The 21,394-nt window shown below is 48.0% G+C and overlaps 1 protein-coding gene across 5 annotated transcripts in view; it reads right to left on the bottom strand.

The window, feature by feature from the left end:
* The window catches only part of RBM6 (RNA binding motif protein 6), a 96,726-nt gene that overhangs the window by 50,335 nt on the left and 24,997 nt on the right, over positions 1-21,394 (bottom strand). For all 5 annotated transcript variants that reach the window (XM_075006016.1, XM_075006014.1, XM_075006012.1 and 2 more), the window contains one exon: positions 3,677-3,750. In XM_075006016.1, the coding sequence (XP_074862117.1) occupies positions 3,677-3,750 (74 nt within the window). The remainder of the gene's footprint in view (positions 1-3,676; positions 3,751-21,394) is intronic.

Below are 21,394 nucleotides of genomic sequence, written 5' to 3'. Positions count from 1 at the left end.
CGGTTGTGCCTAGTGGGCAGCATGGAGCTTACACATGGAGGAGATGGAAGAAGATGGACACAAGGTGCCATTCACCCTTCCCCCAGCTTTTAAAAGGTAGAAAGGTTCTTTGGAAGAGCAGCACTGAAGACCTGCGCAGACAAATAAGCTCTTTTGAACATTCCCTGCCTCTCACAAAAGGCGGCTCAGATCACCGTGTGAACAGAGAAGTCTCCATCCTCAAAAGCCAATGAGGCACACAACCAACAATGAAACCAACAAGAGCACCGATTACCAACAGCACCAAGCCAAATGCAGCCTAGGGAGTTCTGCAAAGCAGCTGCAGCCAACCTGCTCTTACACAGAGGTGCAGGCCCCTGCAGAGTCTAGTTTACAAACAGCAATTCTCCGGCCTGAACTGAGCAAGCAGGCAATATTTCCCATGTCATATCTATTGGGCAAGGGGCCAATGTAGCTGTGAACTGAGCAGAGTTTACCTGCTCCTGAATTGGAGTGACTTCTGAAATGTCACTGTGCACATGATGAACAGGGCTGCTTTAATCCCATTAGCTACAGCTGTGAATACTGGTGAGTGTGCACTGGTACAAAAGGCATCCTTCCCCCCTTGCAATCAGGACAGCAAGGAAGAAGTGGTGGTCGGGGGGTCACTTCAGCTCAATGAATTCAATAGCAAGCCGCCTCAGAAACTCACGAATGCATACACACACCCTACATGTTCTGAGCAGATGCATGGTTGGACCTGGTAAGCCTGCAGGTGGGAATCTGGAAATACCCCAACCACCAAATGCTGGTCTGTATTAAGTGAAGGGAAGAAGGAAAAAAGTTGGTAAAATTTTATCTAGTCCCGGGCCAATGTAAGCATCCTGCCACTGTGAATGACTTCCCACCTTGCCCAGGAGGAGATGGCTGTTGGGTAGCAGGGCTGTGGCACTCCAGGGAGAATTGACGGGAAGTTATTAGTTCTTGTTCTGTTTATGCTATTTGATTTGGATGGGTTAACCAACAGATTTAGCTGTTAGTGTGTTGCTGAAGCACTGTCAGGGGCTCCCAGGCCATTGCATAAGTACTCTTTTTAGAGTTTGTAAAAATTCAGATCAACTTCAAACCAGGCAATGTGACATTGTCTCTGATACACTTCAGCCCTGGGTCCACCCAGAAGAGAATGAAATGGTGCAAGCCTGATCATTCAGGGATGGAGCAATCACATCCCCCCATTCCTCTTCTTACAGGTGAGCTCAGCCTGGACTCACCTGACAGCGAAAAGGCTACCCACTAGCCTCACAGCAGGTGCACAACACCCTCATCTTTTACAATGAAGGTCATTTTCTCTAGCTCAGATTGCCACACATTGAGAGCCAGGTGAGGGAAAGGCAGGCAGTGGTTTCAGCGGGGTTTTGATCAGGCTCCGGCTGGGGGTCACACCAAATGACCATGGCAACGAACAGGACTCCATCATTGATGGAACTGGCCCGAGAGCGGACCTTGCAGAGTGCCATGGAAATGGTCACGCCTTCTAGAAATTCTCCACACAGGAGCCTCAGGCTGCCAGCAGGAAGACAGAAGCCAAGACTACACTAGGGGCCCAGAGGTGCCCCGATCTGGATGAACGGACTTCCCATCGGACTGCTGGTGCTGTCATGGTAGGGACGAGCATGTGGGTACGCGGGATGGGAACTTTGTGCCACCCGCACTGGAGATGAGCGAGTGTTGGGGCAGGGAAGGAAGGATACACGTGCATCTACCCGTCTGGACATGCCTCAGTTGTGCGTATGGTAAGTGCCCTGCACCTCCACATCTACACCTGCGTGGGGTAGAGCACTTCCTGGGTGCCTACTGGTTCTCCATTGCACAGTGGGGGCTGGGAACCTTACTTGGCCTTGTCTGTGCTAGTCAGACAAAACCACACCTGCGGTCCCCGTCAGAGAGCTGGAAGAGCCAGGGTGCTCAGACTCTACCAGGAAGGGGAGCAGCTTCCTCAGGTGCCAAAGGACGTCCTCTCAGGGGCACTGGCCACTGCACACAGGATCTGATGAGCTGAGCTGGGCGCATGTGGTGAAGGGTGGGTTACTGTGATGGTCGCGCCAAATTAACACACAGGGTTTCCTATTACAGTGCATTTGAAATGGAAACCAGGCTGGTGGTGAAAGCAGGAGTGGCAGCATGGAAGGGAAGTCAGACTTTGGCCTCACCCACAGTGACAGTATGCCATTAAAATTTTGGAGCACCTTTGCGGGCATCCTTTCTGCCAGGCGGCCTCATTCAGCACCAGCAGTACTGAGACCCCATCAGTCTATGCACATTCCCATTGGTGTTACAAATCAGAAGCAGCAGGAATATTTCTACAACTTTCAGTGCAAGTTCTTAGAACAGGCATGTGCTCAGCCCTTCCACTGATGATCTTACCACAGAGGTACGCACACGCGTGCCACATCCCGCTGGGCCGGGGGCAGAATGCGTATTCATGGTAGCTGCACACCTGTACAACTCTAGCATTAGGACTCAGCTGCTAACCTGCACGGCTCTCTTGGGACTGGGGAAGCCACGCTTTAGGCAAGGTAGCCAATGGCATTCCAAAGCATGAATGAATTAGATAAAACTACGGCAGCTCTAGCTCGTGTGCAGTACGGAGATGAAGGTAGGAAGATATTCTCTCCTGATGAGGGGCTAACAGTGGGCTCTAGCAGAGGAGTGGTCCAAGGCAGCGCTGTGCTATGGTGAAGTAGCTGTCTCCCTGGTCACTTCCCTGCAATTTCCAGGGGACGGGCAGTATCAGTAGATTTCAGTTCTTCTGTGAGTTACAGCATTTGAGGGTCAGACACTTGCATGGTACCCAACAGCCACAGATTTTAGTGGATCAGATCCCAATTACTGCTGCAGCTGGGAGCTTACTCAGTGTGAGAATGGCTGAGCATCTCTTTCACAGTTACAATCATCCAGGATGGCCAAAGTCCGAATATTAAGAGGGACTAACACCACATTAGGGGATTTGTCTGATATAGGCAGCTACACCCCACCCCTCACCTCCAAAAAAGAGTATCCTAATTTTTCACACTTGCTATCTGCTCACCCAAAAACATTCAGACTTACCAGGTGCAACTATGCATAGGCCAAGCCCTGTGTATGAGATTCCAACTTGGCAATGGGATAACATGAATACAAGAGGAGAGAGACATGCAGAATCCCTCCTGCCCAGATAAGCCACTGAGACAAGGAGCAGGCAAGTGAAGTGGCATTTGAGCTGATCAGAGCTGCATACCAGAGGCCCTGCCTATAGACACACATTTGTGTCTAACTCAGACCCCGTGTGATGGGCGAAAGGCACAATTACGGGGCACAGACAGGAGTTTCCAGCTAGCAGAGCTCTTTCCAACTGAATACAAGCCCACAAAGACAACAACCTGCACTGGGAATCTTCTTCCTCTCCGAGCCTTGAAATCTAGCCAATCTGCAGGAGCACTCATGCTGCAACGGCAGAGCGTTCAGAGCCTCTTGGCTCTCTCACAGAGGCGTCACAGAGCCTTCGGTCAGCGTGTGGGAAAACTAGCATTTGAGCAGCAGCGGTGTGTATAAACAAGAGAGGCTCTTCCTTTGAACCATTCCAGAAACCACTGACTCTCCACCCGCCCCCAGCAAGACCATATTCTTCTAGCAGCATTCGACCGAAGTGTAAAGCAACCTGGTTGGCTTCCATGCATCCGATGGCCTCTTCCAAGAGTGAAAACTCCACGCAGACATAGCCATAGTCGTAACCTGGGGACAGCATTTAAATACAGACGGGAGGTGTGTTAGTGCCTTGTAATACAGAAAAGCCACATTTAAACACCCAATTTCCCCTTCCCTCAATCACAAACCCTCCGACCACCACCCCAACATCTCTGCAAAATACAACAGAAAATCAGTGGCTGACGTTTGGATGCAGTTTAACACCATGCATTTTAGCTCAAGTTTTCATTAGAAAAAAGATACCCTAAGAAATTCCCGCTCCCCCCTGTGAGATGTGACAAGAGAAACCCCTCCTTAAAACAGGTAATAACGTGAGCAACGTGCTTTTTTAAAGAAGAGAGACAATGGCACTGAGTCAGATTCAGGTTCATAATAAGGAGGAGGAGGAGGAGGAGGAGGAGGAGGCTGCTCTGAAACAAACGTTGATTAATACACAACAATAGCCTTTGTGAAAACGTGAACAGGATGCAATGGTTTTTGGGTGACTAGAATTGTAGCCCCAAGGATGTTTTCAGGAGACAAGCTGAAGTGCGTTCTTGGTCTATCTTAGCTTCTGCTCTGTAACAACTAGTTGTGGAGTCTCAAAATCCTTTGCATATGAATGAGCAAAGGTACACAAGTACAGCTAGAAAATTCAACCTTTGCTCATGGTGGCTTTTAAGCGGAGCCAGTGCATTTCCCAGGCATATTTTGTGCACTTAAATATTTTGGGGTGGGTGGATGGGTGGGACTCTAACCAAACAGCCATCTTCAGAGCACAAGCAAGATGTGGTACCATGGCTCCTTTTCTGTGTGCTGAAAGAGCTCTTGCACAGGCATGAGGGATTTTATTTTGTAGGCCAGTTGTCTGGGCAGAAAAGCAAGCATCTCATACAGAACAGGAATGTCACTGCGGGCAGAACAAAGACAATTTCTATGCCACTTCACCCCCGCGCCCACCTGCAGCTCATTCTGATGGACCTCCTTGACCTGAGCAAAGTGCTTTGAACCATTCTTCCTACCACGCCTTGTAGGGAAGCGATGGGTAGGTTTGGGGACAAAGCCCTTCTCCATGCTGAGGCCTCCAGTTCCCACCCTCCCCAGGGCATCCTGCAGCGACTTCACCTCCAAACCAGCTATGACTTAAAAGGTCTCATTAAAACCACAAGGGAGTAAGAGAACATGCTGGACTACACCAAAGGAAATGAACTGCATGACCCATACAGTGTGAAACCCTGCAAAAGTTGATGCACTTCTGACCATTCATTTCAGCGCAGGCACAGTATTCTTTACCTCACCTTAAGTTCTTATGCACTCCTCTGCTGCCTGGCCCTTCACTGGCCTGTAGTAGGACAGGAGACCCAGCGTCTGGCATGAAGGGTCTCAGGCCAATCCCTGCCTTTGTCGCCCTGGGCTGCTCAGTTACACCTTTCAGAGGACTGGGATCCGTTACCTTCCCTACCCAGATATTGGTGCCCATGCCCTTTCTTGGGGGGATGCCAGTATCCTAGGAAATGTTCAGAAGGCACTCACCAGCCCCACTGAGAATTCATGCTGACTGCGCTGGACAGGTTTGGTTCCTGTACTACTTGTACAGTAAAACCCCTACTCACACGATTTCGACTTGCCAGTTACTTGGATGAACGTGAGTTGAAATCCTGAGTGGCGGGGAGCCGGGAGCCAGGCTGCCAGCTCCCCTCTGATTGTGGAAGCCAGACTGCCCCCTGGTTCACTGCTCCCCACCAGTCCCGGGAGCCAGGCTGCCACCTAGTGTGTGGCTCCCCACCAGTTCCTGCAAGCAGCACTGGTCAGTTTCCCAGCTCCTGCAAAGAGGGGAGCCAGGAGACAAGCTGCAGTGTGGTTCACAGCTCTCTGCCAGTCCCAGGAGCCAGGAAACTGACCAGTGCAGCAGTGCCGGTCAGTTTCATGGCCCCCCTAACTTGCATGACATTAGATTTGCACGCAGCTGCCTGGGAACACAACCTACGCGTAAGTCAGAGGGATTACTGTATCATCACTGCAATGTTAAAAATTCCCTTGAAGATGAAGCCACACAGCACAGTCCTCTCCAGACCCAAATTCACATCTCACTACCTGAACCTCACACTCAAGCACTCTCTGCACCTCGCTCCAGCCCAGCAATGCTGGGTGTGCATGTTAAACTGCCCTAAGGACCATAAGAACATAAGACTGGCCATCTCTGGATCAGACCAAAGGTCCATCTAAGCCCAGTATCCCGTCTGCGACAGTGGCCAGTGCCAGGTGCCCTAGAAGGGGTAGACCGAAGACAATGATCAAGTGACTTGTCTCCTGCCATCCATCTCCAGCCTCCGACAAACAGAGGCCTGGGACACCATTCCTACCCCTTGGCTAATAACCTTTCATGGACCTCACCTCCATGAATTTATCTAGCTCCTCTTTGAACTCTTATAGTCCTAACCTTCACAGCCTCCTCTGGCGAGGAGTCCCACAGGTTGACTGTGCCCTGTGAAAAAAGAACTTCCTTTTATTAGTTTTAAACTTGCAGCCCATTAATTTCATTTGGTGTCCTCTAGCTCTGATATTATGGGAACAAGTAAATAACTTTTCTTTATTCACCCTCTCCACACCACTCAGGATTTTATATTCCTCTATCATATCCCCCTCAGTCTCCTCTTTTCTAAACTGAAAAGTCCCAGTCTCTTTAACCTCTTCTCATATTGGACCCCTTCCAAACCCCTCATCATTTTAGTTGCCCTTTTCTGAACCTCATCTAAAGCCAAAATATCTTTTTTGAGTTGAGGAGACCACATCTGTACGCAGTACTCAAGATGTGGGTGCACCACAGCTTTATAAAGGGGCAGGAAAATATTCTGTCTCTCATTTTCTATCCCTTTTTTAATAATTCCTAACATCTTATTTGCTTTTTTGACTGTCACTGCATGCTGAGTGGATGTTTTCAGAGAATTATCCACGATAACCCCAAGAATCTCTTGCCTGATTAGTTGTAGCTAAATGAGCCCACACCATATTGAATGTATACTGGGGGTTACTTTTTCCGATGTGCATTACTTTACACTTTACCACTCTGAATCCAGTTCCCCTTATGCCTTGTATAAGAGCTTCAAGGATTACAGCACCACACATTCCCTATTGCACCTCCGAATCTCAGCTCTGTTGTGTCAGTGATTAAGATTTGCTCTCGACTACAGGTGATCCATCATACTGTGCAATCGCAATGCAGGCAAAAGGGCAGCTGAGGGTTTAACTACTCAGTGAATGAAATCTATGCTGGCATAGCACCAATGCAAAACGGAACCAGTGTTGTGTGCAATATACAAGCAGCACCTGGAACTGCAGACTAAAGATCAGGCACCAGAAGAGATACCCAAGGTCAGAGGAAGAGAAAAAAATAAGCCAGATGTTCTGTGCTGCAGTGCCCCAGTTGCATCAGGGCACCTTGCAGAGGAAAAAGTAAGCTCTTTGCTCCGAAGACGAGGTAGGACTCAGAGAGTCACGCCGAAGGAGCATTGCTGCCACTCTCTGGGAGAAAGCTTCGCATTCAGAGCAGACGCTGGCTGAACTGTGCACTGCACGGTGCTGTGGCTCACAAGCTACATTTTTGATCGTGTACAAATTCAGACCCCCACAATCACACCCACCTCTTTAAAAGCGGTTTGCAAGGCCAGCATATGCAAGCACTTAACCCAGCCCATCAGAGAGTATCTCACTGAATTGCTGTCATCAGTGAGCCAAGGTTAAGCTGCTGGTTGTCTACCCCGTACATATGCTTTAGGATGTGTCCATTGCCAGGGAGCCAGAACGCAGTATGTTTCTTATGCTTTGGGCTCCCTGTTGGCCCAATCCTGATTCAAATCCCTGTGAAGTTAATAGAGATGGCATCGGCTCAGCACCTCCCCAGCTCTGGACTCACATAACAGATCTGACAGACTGGAGGAAGGATGTCATATACGTAAGCCCATGCCAGAGAATGCCCAACCTTTGGAAGCATGGCAAGAGCCATGTCAACCATTCTAAATGGGGAAACTTAAAAGGTAAATTTTTTTCCCGCCCCCAGACCAAGAAGGTGGGAAACAGAAGCATGAAGTAAAGCAGGACACAAAGGAGGGAAAACTTGGCAATATTCTTATGTTCTTCACTCGCCCGCTCGGCTAGCTCTCCCTCACTCTTGCATACTTGCAGCAACAACAACAACAAAAGCAAATGGAAACCAGCATGGTGCAGCCCTAGGAGGTCCGTGCTGTGCACAGAGAATGCTCCAGACCAGATGGTCAGTCTACAACAGTCCACGAGAACAGGAGTCTCACGCCAGAAACGTCCAGGGCAAGCCTCTACCAGTCACCCACGTGCAGATGTACTAGATTGGTCCCAGTAAGGAAGGGAGCAAGCCAAACCCGGAGTGCATCCTTTCAGATGCTAACAAAGATCAGCAGGGAACGGGCTGCAGCTGAGATCTGCATCTCCTGCCTTGCCTCCAAAGACAGGCAAGCCCAGTATTATGAGCTACGTAGAACAGCATTAGCAACTAACCCCGGAGGCTGCCCCTGGCCAAAAGCACAGGCTAGTCAAACGCAGGTGTACCCTTTCAGGCAAGGCCCGAAGAGGAAGGTGCAGTGTGTTCCGGTCGGTTTGCATGAATAGTTATCAACGGGAAACGCTGGCTGACAGAGAGGCTGGAGGTACACAGCTATGGGATTCCTTCCACCTCCTCTAGCAAGGCAGCCATCAATTAGACTGGGCAATCGCTGACTCTGTGCACTGACTGTGCCACCCAGAGCAATAAATGAAAGCCCAAGACTCGGGAAGTGGAGACTGCTGAAGATGGCCAGGGAATACAGCACAGCAGCCTCGTGCCACGGCCCACCTGACTGTGAAAAAACTACGTTCGCATCTAACAGCTTGTCAAGACCACGTGGCAAAATTCAAAGTGGTCTTGGCTTGCACCTTCACCGATGGCTGAGGAGGAGGAAGCAGCATAGCAAAGAACTAGGCCTGGCCTAGCCAGAAGGGAAGAGGGCAGCTCTAGTCGCCTCTAAGAGTAGCAGCAGCTTTTCGGAATGCTTGGCTTCTCTCCTCACTCTGTGGGAGGATTCTTCCCAGTGCAACCGTACACAGAACTAGGGACACGGCATAGACCTTAACGCATCCCACTGGGGAGGCAAAGATAGGGCTTGACTCCAGGTACGCCCACAGGGAAAAAAAATGCTCCAGCACTCACTGGCAGCCCCCCACAATCAGCTCTGCCAGCCCACCTCTGAAGAGCTGTTCTGCAGCATGCAGGAGGCAGTGGGTGGGGAGGTCAGCAGGAGAACTGGGGGTGAAATGCGCAAGGGAACAGAACAGGATGGAAAGAGACTGGGTAGGAGCTTAGGAGAAGGGGCAGGGCCTGGGATGGAATGGGGCGAGTGACCACGCACACACTGGAAACTCCCAAAGTTGGTGCCTCTGGAGGCAAAGGAGTGAGCCCAATTTCCTCCACACCTCTCTCTCTTTGGAGGACTAGCGCCCAGGCTGGCGTGATCCTGAGTAGGAAGGAAAGCTATATTGCCTGCAGGAAACCACACTCCTGAAGTTTCCAGGCACTCATCCTTCCTACCACTCCAGACCACTAAGAAATCAGAGCCCAGAGAGCGGTGGCAGGAGCCAGCCACTGAAGGAATCCAAGCAGCAGGAATTTGGGATCATGGAATCACGCCTAGGGCATAACCTATTCCAATCCCAAACGATACCTCAATCCCAAAAATATTAATTCAAACTTTTCAATACACTTTGGAAACACGTGACCACCCAAGCGTGGCTAACAGTGCAGGGGAAGTTTGACAGTGATTTCCAAGTGTCAGAGAGGCAGCCGGGCTAGTCTGTATCCTCACAAAACAAACCAGCAGTCCTGTACCACTTTAAAGACTAGCAAAATGGTTTATTGGGTGATGAGATTTTGTGGGACAGACCCACTTCTGCAGATCTGGAAAAGCCTCTCATGGATTTATAATGGTCTCTTAGCAAGACAACTGCTTGCAAGCCATTAATTTTTAAATCCGCAAATTCTACTACACATACAGATGTACACCAGAAAGTATTATTTACTTTAGCCATTTAAATAACCCGTTTAACACTGTAAAATACTACTCAACCCTCATACAGAGCACTGAAGCCGCTCCACCTTTTAGACTTGGGGCTTGTCTTCACTACTTCAGGGCACCACCCGATTTATCGCATCTGCTTGGATGTGATAAATCGATCTCTGAGCACCCTCTTGCTGAGTGTGCAACTCCACCTGGATGAGAAGAGTAGCCGGAGCTGATGGGAGGGCAACCCCCGCAGACCTTACTTCGTGGAAGACAACATGGTAAATTGCGTAGCTGAGACTGACAATTACGTGGGGGTGAGAGAGGGAGAAGGGGGGCCCGTACTGTAAACATGGCCCTAGACTAGAGAGATTTTCTGCTCTCAAACATAAGAGGAAACCGTTCCTCAACATCTGAAGTGCTATACATAAATATCCAATACAACGTATAAGGTTTCCATCAGCTTATGAATGAGTTCTCAGTTTAGCTGTATTTAGGCAACTCCCTTTGTAGACACATTTTTATATGCTTGGGGGCAGACTTCAGCAAAGCTTATTAAACAAATACTTCTTAAAGTTACAGCAGCCTCAGGGTGACACACGAGAACTCCAGCGCCTAGCTGGCAAGTCACTACCTACAGTGTTAAAGACAATCCTTGAATTTGGTCAAAATTTAGAATTCGTAATAGTTTATTAAGTTTAATCTCAGCTACCCAAAGGGTTTCAAAACTCTGGTGTATGGAGAATCTGAAAGTGAAACAGACTATATGATAGTGAAACGGAATTTACTGCTATTCAGTGTCCAAACTAAAACAGACAAAGTAAGCCAGGGCATGTAATGAAGGGAAAAGTGGAATTTAAAATGTTTCAAGTGCTAATAATCCAAGATGTTATCTGTAATGTAGGTAAGGAAATTAACCTCAAGTACTTCTTAAATTGAGTCTCTTCTTTAACAATGTCAGCTTATTTTCTGATATAAGATTTATGACATTTTTAAAGGAAAATTCATGCTACTTTAAATCCTCTACAAAGGGAGATGTAGGAAGAGGGGAGTGAAAAGATAACTTTTACATTTGAATTTTTTAGAATAAACCCTGCTTATTTCAATGATGAGAAAACTGCCTTGATGAACATTGGCACAAAGACGTTAAAAGAATCTAAGTTGTAATGTCTAACCTGAGGAGCAACAAGTGGCATTTTTGATGGCCTCAGATTTGTAATGAATTCTACCAAAAGCTGTTTCAATTTAGGATGAAACACGTTAAGTGCGACAAGCAACCAAAACGTGACGCCTCCTCCCTCAGCAGCCTTGTATCCGAAGTTGAACTAGAGACCTTCCGAAGTGAGACTTCCAATAGCCTCGGCCCCCAACTTGATCCCCAGCCAACCTGCTATTGGGGGCTCACCGCCACGCCCTGAAGGGGAATTAAGGAGGGGTGTTAAAGCAGCAGGAGATGGTCCCTGCTGTACCAGTAACAGAAGTCCTGCACACCCATTTCTGCTCCTTTAAAGAGTACCTCCTCAGAATGCATTACCAGTCCATTCCCCTGTATCCCCTCCCTACAAAGTACCTACACTGCCATCCTCCCATGCTGAAATGATCTGCAACCTCAAAGTCTACTTCCGGTTTCATGTTTATCCCAGCAAAGCCTACTCCTCCTACAAACCTGTTCTCAGGATGACAAAAAGCCCACTGCACCTTGGCCAATCTGAGGCTGAGGGAAAAAAGTCTGTCCCAGTCACCCACGAAAACAGCAGCAGAGCAACGCCCCTAGCGGATGCTGGCAATACCCAGTATTTCAGCGCTAGCGCAGATGGGAGGGAGGAAGGAAGTGGGGGTTCAGGTAAAAGAGCCTTTTCCAGCACAGGCATGAACCTATATAATCTCCTCACCTACAGGCCCTGGAGGATGAAGGGAACAAGTCAGAGTCCCCACACTAACCCAGTCTGCAGCTCCCTGTCTCTTGAGCATGTGAAAGGGGTGCATCTTCTCCAAAACACCAGCCCTCAACACTTCCCATGTGGCAAGCTTATTGTGCCACTATGCCAGGAGGACAGGAGACACTGGAAGTGGTTTAATTAGGCCTCGATTTTACTCACAGACATCTGGGACTAGCTGGCAGAGACGTGTGCACTTCAGGAAATTCCATAGTCATCTTAACACACAGTGAGGGGCTTCTGTCAACCACCCGCCTTACTCATCCTGATCCCAACCCACTGCAGGCACCTCACCCCCCACCCCTCGAATGAAGAGTAGGGAGGACTACAGAGGAAGGAGTTTGGTTCTCTGCTGTACCAGTCAAAGGAGCCCCAGTCCCATTTTCACTTCTTTAAGAGCACCTACTTTAAATGCTTTACCAACCTATTTGATCTGATCCCCATACCCCTTCCCACCAGAGTGCCAGCAGGGAATCAGTCTGCTTAGTGACTGAGTTGATCACCCGCTGGGTAATGTCACACATGCCTCAGCTTCCCCATCTATAAAGTAGAAATAAGTGTAACTTCTGTCATAGTTTGAGATCCACTGATAATCAGACACATGAGCTTAGTCTTATCACGCTGGAGAGGGATAGCTCAGTGGTTAGAGCACAAAACAAACGGCAGTCATGTAGCACTTTAAAGACTAATATTTTGTTAGCCTTTGAAGTGCTCCATGACTGCTGTTTTGTTTTGTTAGAATATAGACTAACATGGCTACCGCTCTGTTACTGGTTAGAGCACAGGCCTTGCAAAGCCAGGGTTGTGAGTTTAATCCTTGAGGGAGCCTTGAAAGGTTCTAGGGCAGGTCAGATTTAAAAAAAAAAAAAAAAAAAAATATCTGTCAGGGAGGGTGCTAGGTCCTGCTGTGAGGGCAGGGGCTTGAGAGCCTCCCCCCTCCCCCCCCGGCAGAGCCCTGGGAAGCGGCAGCCTCAAGCAGCCACTCGTGAATAACTGAATTCACGAACATTAAGTTCACGAAAGTGGGGACCTTACAACAGTATATCGCCATGTTTCCAATTTACCTGAGCTGGATGTCCACAAGGAGACAGCAGGAGCCACCCTGACTATCTCACCCCAATAACTTCCTGGTTTCCCGGACACCTCCCAATGCCTTCTTTAATATCTGTCAAAAACATGTCAGCTCCCAAACCCCTTCCTCCCTGAATAATTCAGGTGCCCCATATGCTGTGACTGAATGTGAAACTACTGATGCTCCTATGACAGCCATGAATGGGGCCACCTCCTTATTCACATACCTCCTGGCCTTGCGAACCCGGGAAGGTTTCACAGCTCCGTCCCACACCATGCACTGCAGCATATCTTTACACTGCGGGGACAAGTTTGAGGATCTGCACCAAGTCCCTCTTCACTCTGATCATTAAGTCTACCCCTTTATACAGTCCCAGGTGATTTTCCCCGAGGTGAACCACAATTACATCATGAGCCTGCCCATGCGCTCCTACCGCGTGCAGAAGGGGCACCAGCTGGTCCCATAATATGCCCTTCCTCCCATGCCAGTTCAGGACTGCTTCGTCACTGAGGCGCAGCTGCCAAACTCCACACAAACTGGAGCCCCACCTAGGTACCCAGTAAACAACACTGTGCCCACAGATCCACACCACCACCAGCCCAGCCTGTCCACCGTCATCTGGAACGAAGACGCAATGGAACGTTAACCCCAATTCCCACATGGGATCTCATGTCCATATGCTTCAGAACGCCAATGTGCAGCCTCCTGAGTTGCTCTATCCCCAGGCCCAGCTGGGCTAGTGCTGATGCTGCCCCAATCCTGAAAAAGCAGGAACCAAAATTCATGAACTGAGAGCCCCTCTCCCACATGGCTCAGGTATAAGAGGGCTTTCCCTAAATCTATGCCCATGCAGGGAATCTCCACTCCCTTCCATTCCCTGGGGTCTCCATAAGCTGACCTGGCCTGCAGCCAAGGCAGAAACTCATGCTAGGCCCGAAGAGAGAGCACATCTTTTCCAACAAGCCACGGGGGCAGCTGCAAAGCACGGAAAACCAAGGAAGGCAAACACTCATGTCATCGCATCCCCTAAGCCAAGTCTGGGATCCTCTGCCATCCCCAGCACTTTGTAATCAGCACCCAGGCCACAATGAAGGCCCATCCAGACCAGACACACAACTATCACAACGATCCCACTTCCCCAACAACAGCCATGAATGAGGCATTGAAGAAGACAGCTTTGCCCCCCACTCTTGGGAAGGCCTGAACAAGGTCAAACCATCTGAATAACATGGTGACACCTGGGATCGTCAATCACAACCGAACTGCAAGGGGCCTCTGAACCACAAACCCCCTGGCAATAATCAGGCAGTCCTGCAAACACCACAAGATCGCCCGCTGAGGTGAGATTATGCAAGAGTAGGGTGGCGTTCAGAACAGACGGTGTACGCTGTCAACGATAGGGGGAGCGCTTGCTTGCTCTTCTCATCAGGATCAGACCGGGGAAGAGGAATTCCTGTCCCCATGAATATTACCAGGAGCTGCAATATCAGGTTGACGGGACTGGCCCAGTGGCCCCTTCCATGATAGCCAGGTAGGAAAATGGGAGTATCTGCTCCTTTAACTATATCCGGGCACACTGCTGGGGGGGGGGGGGGGGCAGAACAGCCACTGCCCCGGGTGTGCTGCTCCAGCTCAGCTGGTCATCGGCCCACCAGCTGGGACACCGCCGGAGGGTCGCTCGCTTCCTAAGGGACAAACTCCCTATTCCCCAGTCTGTGCAAGAGACAAGTCTACAAGGGACCAGCATCTTTGTGACAATTACTAGCTGAAGCTCTGGTATGGGTCACACAAGTACAGCCCTGTACGTCAAGTGTCATTCCATCCACTCTGCACAGGCCAAACCGTCTGTGGAGCAACAGCTTTTTCTACCAATCCAAGAGCAGTTGGGAGCCAAGAACACACAAGGCGCATGACACCGAGACCCTGGTCTGAGCTGTCGCAGGCATGCCGTCACACAGATCTAGCAGACGAAGATGAAATTCCCCAGTCGCCCTCAGCCTGAGGAAGGTTAGAGACTACCTGTTGCTCTTCTCCTCTAGATCGGAGGTGGTATGGGTGACAAACCTTCCCTGCTGTTACTCCAGACCTCATGGCCACAGTCCACAAGGAATGCCCCACTAAGGTTCCTCAGGACCAGAGCTCTGAATCACTGCTTTCCTTCAAGTCAAGTGGCAGCCCTATCACCAGAGCTACAGGCCCAGCTACACCCCCTACTTTCCCTTCTTTGGCATCTTCAGCAAGAAACTAATGAATGGCAGCCAACGCTACATCTGCATGGCCCATAAGCCAGCCAATCCAGCTGCAGAGGATAAACGGATAAGGGGAAAGGGCCTCACACTGATTTAGCAAAAGGAAGCTGCAATAAACAGATGGCCACATTTTAGCGCCAACTCTCCCATGAGCTTTCAGAGCACTCAACATGGCTTCCAGCTCATCTTACTCCACACAACTGTATTTAATGAGCTAGATAAGCAGAATTCAATAACCGGATCAGCAAACTGGACATTCATCCTATCTGCGGTCTACCAAGAACATTTAAGAGCTTAAATCTACTAAATGTTACATGATGAAAACTAATCAAATTAAAAAACTATATATATTGCCTTCATGTCCCACAAGAACCTCGGCACTGCATTCCACGTGGTCCACACTAAGACTTCAGCAATTCTTCATCACGAAAGGGGGAATTTAAGAATGAAGGAAAACACTCCATTTCAAGTTTATTTTAAATTTACATATTGGATCCCAGAGGTTAAACACAGCTCTTTACAGACATGTGCTTATAGTCCAAAAACATATCCCCATAAATCATTGCCACTATATTATGATTTTCCAAGGAATCTAAGAAATGTTTTAAAATATCCAGCCACAAAGCTGTAATGCTTTTAAGAACAGTAAGACAGAGTAACAGCAGCAGCAGAACATGCTTTATAAATACCAAATCTGTAACCCAGTCTACATGCAACGTTGCATTAGTTTAACTACAGGATTCAAGCCAGTTTAACTAAACCGGTGCAAGTGTGTGTATGGACACCCAATGTGCCTGTAACTTGCAGATGCTAACTAAACCCACAGAAGCCAGGTTTAAATCAGTTTTGAAGACATTTAATTTAAACCAGGGCAACATATAAGTGTACACAAACCCTGAACACAGACTTCTGTTTCTCATCCTAACCTGGCTTGCACCACCTTACCCTCCTATGCCAGCAAGGCCAACTCTTCTGCAGAAACAGAGAACCCTCAACTTGATCTTTACCACGTTGTATACCAGGAATTCTAACATTCAACTCTTCGGTTTCAAAGCATATTTTTGTAAAGTTATATAGTCTGCTAACAGTTAGGGATTCTTAAAATATTGATTTGGGGACAATTTAGACGCATTTAACTTCAGGTGTATCCTAATATAACTTTTCAGTTTAAAAAAAAAAACTTCCGCCAATACACTGAACTAAACAATAAAAGTTCTAAAAACTTCCTCTTGTTTTGAGCAGGGTCCTTTGAGAACATAAACCTGTCACACCAGCATCACCTGTGCAAACAACCTGTGGTTTGAGACATTTTGTAATGGACAAACTTGAACCAAGAGCGTTAATGTGGCAAGTGTCCAAGAACAAAGAAAATGGTAGAATAGAGAAACGATCAGCACAATAAATGCTGAAGATACCCGTGAGAAAATACTGAGGTTTTTGAGTAAGCCTTCAGTAAATTCTAATTTTATAGTATCTTTGATAGAGCAACCCTTCAGACAGACACAGGCACTGACACACAGAAAACTCCCAGACCAATGAGGCACCATAACAAGCTATTTTATTTTGTTGGCTTCTCCCACTTGCTCCTCCCCTCAAAAATCTTTTAGAAGCGTTTCTTTAGTCTTCATGAACAGAAGTTCAAATAGGATGAACTCCTGGTAGGATGAAGTCTGCGGGAATATGCATGAGTTCAGAACACCAATGTTCCTGGAAGCAATACACAAGAGTATGCATTTAAGACTACGTCAATGGCAGTACCGCCTGAGCCACAAAGCTCTCTGACTGTATAACTGAGGGACTAAAGTCTATGTTAAGACATAATACACCGGACCTGTAAATAATTCAATACAAATCATATTTCCCCATCCTGTATGGTGATGTCTTCTTCCTAGTGACGTTATGATACGTTAAAAGGGACTTGATAAACAAAACATTTGGCACGCAATGCTAACCACTATGAAGCAGTTCTGAATTTAAGACCTACCTGGTTTTTGCATATTCTGAAACACAATCTCACAGCAGATTACCAGCTCCTAACACTAATGCAGTGTCCTCGCGTGGCAAGCCTACCCTAACTCCACGTATCAGATGAACGTGAAGCTATTTATGCAGCCCATGGGACATCCTTTCATAAACAGGAGACTGCAAAGCTTACACGTTTTCTTTTTAAATAGTAAAACTCATTAAAAACTAAAACCGTTACACATTGTGAAAAATATCAAACCATCTTTCACTCCAATCAGGCCAACTCCTAACAGGGAATCACTAGTACAGCACAAGCTGAAATGTCAGCAGCTGATGGTTCATGGTGCAACTGGAATTCAGAATATACAGGAAAAAAGTTATTAGTATTTGATATTTTCTGGAATTTCTCAGCTAAACCTGAGTGCTACAGAGTCATACGTAAATGAAAAGACTTCTTTAAAGCCACGAAAAGTTGGATGGAAAGACGGGGGGGCAGAAGAGATTACCTCTTGGTACCAGATGGTACAGGTTATAATAGAACCTTGACCAAAACCCAAAAAACAAGATGTTCCTCCCCAGTTGCCTCCAAAATCCCCTTACACTCTCCTCCCATTTCTTTACCTTTCTGTTCTTTTGCCTTCTTTTCTGTTCTCCCCTTATTTTGGAGGCACAGGTGGGTCAATGAAATATATAAAAATAAACAAACCTGGTTCTATTCCCCACCACTACAGACTGAGAATACAAAACCACAAACTCTTGGCAAGGTAAAAATCTACTACTTTATTTATTATAAAATAAGTTACTGCCCCTTCTGTATGGAAAGGATAGCACCATATGCACTCAAATACAACAATGCTGCGGCAACAGAAAGGCACTGATTGAAAAAGATACTAAAAACTTTTAGAAATACGAAGGTCAATATCACATCACACAGATTAGAACAATTTTATTCTTGAACTATAGCCAAGACATCCCTTGAGACCGTGTGCAGAAATGGCCCAGTCCAAAGAGACAAGAGGGGTTGACTGCTCAAACCCTCTACTGAAAGCCCCAACCCCATCCTTTATCCCTCAGACTGGAGGGGCCAAACAACTAAAGTTGCTAAGTCCCTGAAAGGAAAACCACTTCCCTTGCTGTGAAGTGTCACAGCCTTCAGCCTTGATTACATGGCAAGGAAAAAAACCCACAATATTGAAAGGTTGCAAGTTGCAGCTTTATTCTGGACGAACTACCACAACAGTATATATACAGAATACCCAACATTGTAAGAAAGAGCAGGAACCATCAATAAAAAATTCTGTAACAGAGTTGAATTTAAACTGGTACTAGACACCATCATCTCAGACTTCTCAAATGATCTGGGATGGGGATTTTTACTAAATCATGTAAGAAAGCAAGTAATTCAATCAGAGACGTGACTGCAGGCAGAGCGCTGATTCGTGAAGGGACTAGGAAGTTTCCAATTTTGTGCTGGGGAGGTGAAAATGCTGAGCACAGCTGTATTCTGAAAGTGTCCCAAAAAGCTGTGTCAGCATTTTATGGACACCCTTTGCTGCTGCTGCATTTCAGGACTGTTGTATAAATCATTCTTTACAGCAGAGCTAGTCAGGTAGTCAAGCACCTCTGCAGACAACCAACCAAAAACCCATTGTCTACCTCTGAAGGCAAGGGTAAGATGCCAGGGACTGTTTTCTACTGGCAAGAGGCAGACCACTGCAGCCGGCTTGTCAAAAGTCAACTGTCCATCCAGCTGAACAGACTGATCTGAGCTCATCGGCAAGGACCAGTGCCTTGGTCCTGGCCACTCTAGCTGGCTACAAACAAGATACAATTGCTTCTCGCAGGCTGGCATTGAAAATCCCTTCTCCAATCTCTGACAGGTGAACACCATCTGGGCTGAACAGCTCCGGGGAAGAACACATAATCTGGTCATGCCGTAAAACCGAGATCCCAAACATGCTGCAAAATTTGGAGAGTTCCTTAATAATCATCTTCCTGGACTTCTCTACAACTCCCGGGGGTTTAGCCGACACCAACCACATCCTAGGCAGTAGAGTGGACCACACAATCTTTGTCTTGGGAAACATGGAACACAAAGTTGTAAGGTCATTTTTCATGCTGTTGATTAATCCCAGCCTTGATTGGTGGGCCAAGTCGTTTTCCCCTAAGTGTATAATCATCACATCAGGCAAAATGCCCCTCTGAACGACAGACTGTATTAGCGACAACAACTCCTCCCACAGCATGTCCTTTGTGCCCAACCATGACACACGAGCCCTGATGGGATCTATTCCTAATTGCGCTCCGTATGGCTGGCACCAACCCCTCCGCCATGGTGAGGTCACCACTGTGTGGCCACAAATCCACACTTCAAGAGGTCTAGCCTGAGGGTGTTGAGTCACTCCTGAAAAGAAACAACAAAAGGCTTCAGTTTAGTATGATCCTGCCCCAGCCTCATCCCAAATAATCCCTACTGCCCAGGCCATCAGCTTCACATGCTGTGCTGGGTGGGGTATTGCAGCGTGCGAACACGGGTACTGTGGGGTTAGCAGGGTCAGAGTGGGCGACCTGCAGCCTTCAGGAAGTGGTGTGGCAGGAAGGTGTAGCAATGCCTTGTGGAATTTCCTCAGCAGTCTGAGGATGCTGCCACATCCCTTGCAGCTATAATCATGACTGCTCTGATCTCGGATTTGGTTATATTGGAAAAGCCCACACCAGAGGGAAAGGACAACGCATCCCTCTGGACAAAACAAGCAAGAGCTCCTTTCATGAAGAGAGGGATCACTCTCCCTTAGCATGCTCCCTGGATGAGGAAAATGGAGAGCTAATGCCTCGCCATGTGGGGATTCTCAGCCCAAGAGAGAACTACATCCCCACCCACCCCACCCCACCCGAGAAGGCATTCATTACTAGACCTGAAACCATGAGCTCTTACCAAGCGCATAAGCCTTACATAGAGAATGCAATTTGAAATGTTAGCAGACATCGACTGACATATTCCTGACGCTAACCATCCACTGCTCTGATATACAGGGTAGACTGCACCAGAAGGAACCCCCTTTTCAGTTTGCCTCCGGAGCCTGCGCATTGAAACAAATGGGGTGCCAATGTGGCAGAGCTTAGCTAGAACAAACGTGAAGTTAAATTCCCTGGGTCAAGCACCAGGAAGAACGAAGTCATACAGAACGGTGCCAAGGGCATGCTGACAGCGCAGAGTGCACCCGCTGCTGCAGGGCTATGGACATCAGGCACAAACTGGTGTGCTTGATTCTGGGGTGGGGAAGTGGCTGTGTTAACATCACTCCCTTGCTGACTGGCCTACAGAGCTGTACTCAAGGGATGCTGTACAACATGGGAAAGAGCTGCAGTGGTCAACACAAATGAGACAAAGGGTTTAAAGAGGGAAAGGATTCACCACCTATCAAAAAAAGGAATGGGAAATGGTCTTTGATGCCAATGGCACTCGCCACAAATTCTTCCAAAAACGTAAAAGAGATGCCAGCCTATATTCTGGACAGCAACAGCATTCATTTCCCAGCCAGTGCTCTTGTTCTTGGCAAATACACATTTCCTCTTCTCCACTCAGCTGGTACCTCCGCCTCCTACTGGCACAGATGACACCTCTCTAGTCTCCCCACGCTCAAAAGATTAAGATCATGCCCCTTGGTACCACGGCAAAAGTACCCCTCTGCCCTGCCAGCTCTGGTGCCCAGGCCTTCCACAACACCCTTGGCCATGTTTTGCTTCACAAATACTCAGGGCCCTTAGCAACACTAATCTGTCACACCTGCCTTCAAATACATCTCTGGGGTGTTCCCCCCCTTTAATACAAACCAAGCCCCTGTGCACCCAAGCCAGCCCTGTATTACTACCAGTTAGAGAGTTTTCCCAGCTGTCACTGTACAATGCCCTTGGGAACTTCCCTTCATTGCTCCCTTACACAAGCTCTCAAGGAAGACATTTACAGGATCTCCTTGATTACTAAAAGGGATTTGTTCAAGCCCCATGTCTCCTTGCTTCCCAACATTCCTACACAGAAATCATTGACATGCCAAAATAGGCTGCTGCAGGCCTCACTTCTCCCTCTACCAACACTATCTCCACCCTGGCTCACCTGATCCCTCCAGCTCCGCTTCACAGGACTCCTCTCTGGGCGCTCCGTTCTCCACCTCGGCCAATGTGTCCATCCTCTGCAAGGATCTCCCAGCCTGGGAAGGGCTCCTCTTGACTCCCCAGATGCGCTCGTAGAGTAAGCTGGCACATCCTCACAGGTCTACCAGGAACTCTCCTTGGGGCTCATCTCCCCTAAACAGCTCCCCCAACCGCCGGTACCAATCCTAACAAGCATCTCTGTTGAAAAATAGATCCCCACCAAGCTCCTTCCACTTCAGAGAGTTTCCAGAG

The sequence above is a fragment of the Carettochelys insculpta genome, chromosome 11, assembly GCF_033958435.1.
Source record: "Carettochelys insculpta isolate YL-2023 chromosome 11, ASM3395843v1, whole genome shotgun sequence".
NCBI classification, from domain to species: Eukaryota; Metazoa; Chordata; order Testudines; family Carettochelyidae; genus Carettochelys; species Carettochelys insculpta.
This window is presented reverse-complemented; position numbering and strand designations above follow the sequence as displayed.